Genomic DNA, 4,423 nt, shown 5'->3' on the forward strand with positions numbered 1-4,423 from the left:
TATATATATATATATTCAAAACATATATATATACACATACACACACACATATATATATATATATATATATATATAAAGAATCCAACAGTAAAAAAAGAAGTGATCTAAGCAACCTAAAGTGTGTTTTTTACACCTAATTTCTAAGGTTCTGTGATTTTTCCAAGCCTGCTGTGTGTTGCTTTATGGTACTACATAATATAGAATAGATGAAAAAGTAAGGTGATCATACTGAGATTAAACCAGCAATAACTTGCAATAAACATTTCAAATTTTAGTTGACGACTTAATTTTCATCTACTCTTTCAATATGAATCATGAGTATGAGCCCACCAGTATAATTTCTAGATTCACTCACCAATATCCCCATTCCAAAGTTATTCTTTACATCTTGTTTTTTATTTTGAAAAAATGTTAAGAATTTACTTGGCTTTTTAAAGGCTCCTGTGTAAAGTCGCAGATGTAAGCCATGCTGATTACACAGTAGGATTTCATTCATTTTAACCTGAAGGCTATGATTATGCCTGTTACCAGTGCAAAAAAGGGTTTCCTGTCCCTGTAGCAGATTTCTTCAATAATATTTGCATTCAACTCAATATTACTAAACTCTTGTAATGTGGTTAGTTCAAGAAGATGGAAGAAAGATGCAATAAATCGCAATGTGGATTTATTACAAATTTATTCTTAAATTGATACAAGATTTTCAATACACAGAGACAAAATATTCATCACTTATGATCAGATAGTTAATGCCAGAATAAAAAAAAGTGCGTTTGCAGAAGGGGACTTCCAAATTTATTTTTGCCACAGAAAATGGTTGTGAACATGAAGTTTAGCCTGAATCTGCTACAGTGCTCTAATACTATAGTTATTCAAATCCAAGACAAGGTTTTTTCCTGCATTTAAGGGGTGGGTTGGGGAGGGGAGGGGTTGGAAAGCCTTGGATTCAAGCACCAGGCCCACAGCCAGGGCCAGAGTTTCTGCTACTGCCACTGCTGCTGCTGTCTGGTCATGGCCAGGGTCGTTCAAGGAAACTCATGTGATGGGTAGGGGAATGCACTGCAGGGAAGTCTCGGTAAGGCAACACTGTACAGTGGAGAGACCACATGGTGTAGGGGGGAGAGTGCAGGAGAGACCATGCAGCATAGGTGACTCATGGGAGGGTACGGGGGGAGGGGGAAAACGTGCCAACCCCAAGACTGGCTGCCACCGTTGCTGGCTTCTGCAAGTGGTCACCACTCACCACCCTCCCATCACCACCAACACCACCAGCAGCATCTGCGGGCAGTCCCTGCTCGCCACCCCCACCACTGACGCCACCACCAGTGTCTACTGGCAGTCCCCACTTGCCGCCAATGCTGCCACCTACAAATGGTGCCCCCACCCCAGTCTCGGGAGCCACCAGTCATTTATGCCATGCAGCGTGTAGCCTACATGCAGGAGACAGTGCATGGTGGGGGTTGTATGGAAGAGACTGTGTGGTGCAGGGGAATGCAGGGGAGACTGCACAGCAACAGGGGAGATGCTACAAGTCCACTTCTGGCCCTGGCCCAGCTCTGGCCTGGCCAAGGGCCAGAGTCAGAGCTGCTACCTGACTGGGAGCCAGAGCCAATGCAAGCTAAGCAGCAGTAAGAGGGAGCAAGAGGCTGGGGGGAGAATGGAACAGGCAATGGTGGGGGAGGCAAATGACAGGGGAGACAAGCAGCAGAGGGACAAATGCCAAAGCATCATGTGGTAGGGAGGATAGGCACCAGGGGGACAAGTGGCAGGGGTCACATGCTGCAGGGAGCACAACTGGCAGGAGGGCAGGGAGGGAGAACAAGGGGTGGGGGTCAGGCCACCTGCCCCCCTGCTGTTTCTTATTCTGCCATTTGCCCCCCCTGCTACTGTTTTCCCCACCATAGTTGCGGGATATGTATTTAAGACAATCCTCCAATAATTAGATTCTAAAAATCGAGAATTATAACAAAATTTACAATTTTCTATGTATAGAATCTAATTATTGGGAGGCAGTCTAAAATTTGAAGCTGCCTTGGATTCAGGTAAATACAATAAATTACTTTTAAGGCCATCAATTTGTTAACTATACATGTATGTAGATGTATCTGTACCATATACACACACTCATACACTGTTATGGTCAGAGGAAAGGTATATAAATCTGATACAATACTGACTGAGCACAGAATACCTGGAAGCTGTTGGGCAGCAACACCATTGCACCCTAAGCTCAACGTGATGAAGTGTTATTCATTCCTGCATGTTGGCTTTTGTCTCTTATTTGTTTGTTTTGATTCTGTGCACTGTATACGCATCTCATAGCTCATCACGTTATTTTGAATATTGTTAAAAGAAATGTGCAATCAGGTGTGTGAAAATATCAGCTCTAAAAAGAAATATATTTGAATTTTCAGGTCCATCCCAAGTGTTCATAATTAAGTACATGGTCATACCTGATGGCATAACTCATGTACGATGACCATGGTGACATCCAATAAGTAGGGTATAGACGAAATGCTTGGATCAAGCAGTATCCTTTGCTCCACAAAAACACTTAGTCCCCAGTTCTCCATAGCAGCATACGGATGCTTAGGCACAGCTAACAGATCTAGAAACAAAACAAAACATATTTTAACATGCTTGTGGGAGCTATTATGCCTTATAGCTACTGTAAGTAAAGGCCATAAACCATCATTAGGAGTGTTTTTGTTAATAGCATCTGTGTAAAAATTAAAATGTTAATTTCTGTTCTTTTACCGTATTAGCTATAAAATATCATTTTAATAAACTGGGTCTCTCTTGCTCTTACCTCATTGTTCGCGCACTCATGCCTTATGATTCTCTTATTGCAATAACAGTCAGGTTTTGGTACTTTAGTGGAAATAGATTTCCTTAATATTATCCAGCTTTTCAAAATAACATCTCTATTGCTTATTTATTTGCATTAATTTTTGGATTTCACACATGCTTCTCAAGTTTTGAGCACATCATAGAAAACAATAACCTCTGCACCAAAACAAAAAGAAATTAAAAAAATGATATGTGTAAAAGAAACCGGTGACATCAAAGGAAAACAATATTTCATGATGACAACCCTTAGAATGACAAGTGACTATTCAAATTCTTAAAATAGCAGATGCTGTACACACTGGAGCATCATTCTGTATGCAGGATCACTACTATGCAAGCTCTAGGGCAAGAATGAATGTTGACTACTATTTCACACAAGTGGCTTTCCCCATTTCTCTTCCTTGGTACCCTGGGACGAATGGAGCTATTTAACAATGACATGAAGGCTGACAAAACATACAGGATGATAACAGGGTCATTCCTTTGAACAGAAGAAAGGGAAGGTGAGGGACTTCTCACAGTAGAAGTTGGGCTCGACAAGACAGCAGAGGAGAGTGCAAGGTCTACTCAAACTTTATACTATTGGAACACAAGGTAGAAGAAAATGCAACTAGGTTTACAGACAGCAAAAAACCTGGGTTGCCAGGAGAGTGAGTTACTTGACTTTTTGACTCAGAGGAATACAAACAACAGTTCTACTGGGTCCAGAGATGCATTTCCTAGGGCTGACTCTTTTAAATAAAGACAATAATATATAGTACAGTGGGGAACCAGCTGCCACTAGGAACTTCACATAAAGACGCGGTCATTGAAACTCTGAAATAATTTTGACTTTCAGCACTTATGAGTCCCATGCAGCTCCACTCCCAGGTGATCATCAAGAAGGGCCTCATTCTGCTCCTCCATGAGTGAACAACACCCCCCCATGGTGAGGGAGAGGGCAGGGGCAGGCATGGCCCACGTGGAGTGGGAGGGGCAGGGCCGGAGCCACAGCTCGTGGTGGGAGGGAAGCGTCTCCCACTGCTGCTTGAACCCCGAGAGGGCACGCGGGGGGCATGTGTGCCCGTGGATCTGGGCAGGGCATGGTGGGGCAGGCTGCAGCCAGGGCTGCATGGGGCTCTTTTCAGTGCGGGCTGGGCATGGGGTGGGAGCAAGCGGTGCTGGGAAGATGCTGCATCCACCCCAAATTTCACTGCCACTCTGCTTCCAGCACCACTGCCGCCAGCCACCCAGCGCAGCTCCGCCTCTTCCAAGCACATGGGTGGATGCAAGGCGTTAAGCTGGGGCTGTGTCGAGCAGCTGAGGCACTGGGAGTGAAGTGGCAGCAAAATCTGGGGTGAATGCAGCATCCTCCCAGCACCACCAGTGCCCACTCTGAGCCCAGGCCCCACCAAGATGAGCCCCGTGCATCCCCGGCTGCAGCACACCCTACCCTGCAAAGATCCAGGGGGGCACACATTCACCCTGTGCCTTCCTGGGGTGCAAACAGCAGAGGGAGCCACCTCCCCCCCACACAAGCCGTGGCTCTACCCCTCTGCCCTGCCTGGGCAGCGTCTGCCCCTGCCCCCTCCCCCTC

General features: G+C 45.2%; 1 protein-coding gene across 1 annotated transcript in view; it reads right to left on the reverse strand.

Annotated features, from left to right (window-relative positions):
- Positions 1-4,423, reverse strand: part of TRHDE (thyrotropin releasing hormone degrading enzyme) — a gene marked incomplete at its 5' end in the record, with an annotated part of 328,250 nt that overhangs the window by 183,079 nt on the left and 140,748 nt on the right. The window contains one exon of the mRNA XM_006026252.3: positions 2,451-2,605. Coding sequence (XP_006026314.1) covers positions 2,451-2,605 — 155 coding nt within the window. The remainder of the gene's footprint in view (positions 1-2,450; positions 2,606-4,423) is intronic.

This window comes from Alligator sinensis, unplaced genomic scaffold (assembly GCF_000455745.1).
Source record: "Alligator sinensis unplaced genomic scaffold, ASM45574v1 scaffold1021_1, whole genome shotgun sequence".
Lineage (NCBI taxonomy): Eukaryota > Metazoa > Chordata > Crocodylia > Alligatoridae > Alligator > Alligator sinensis.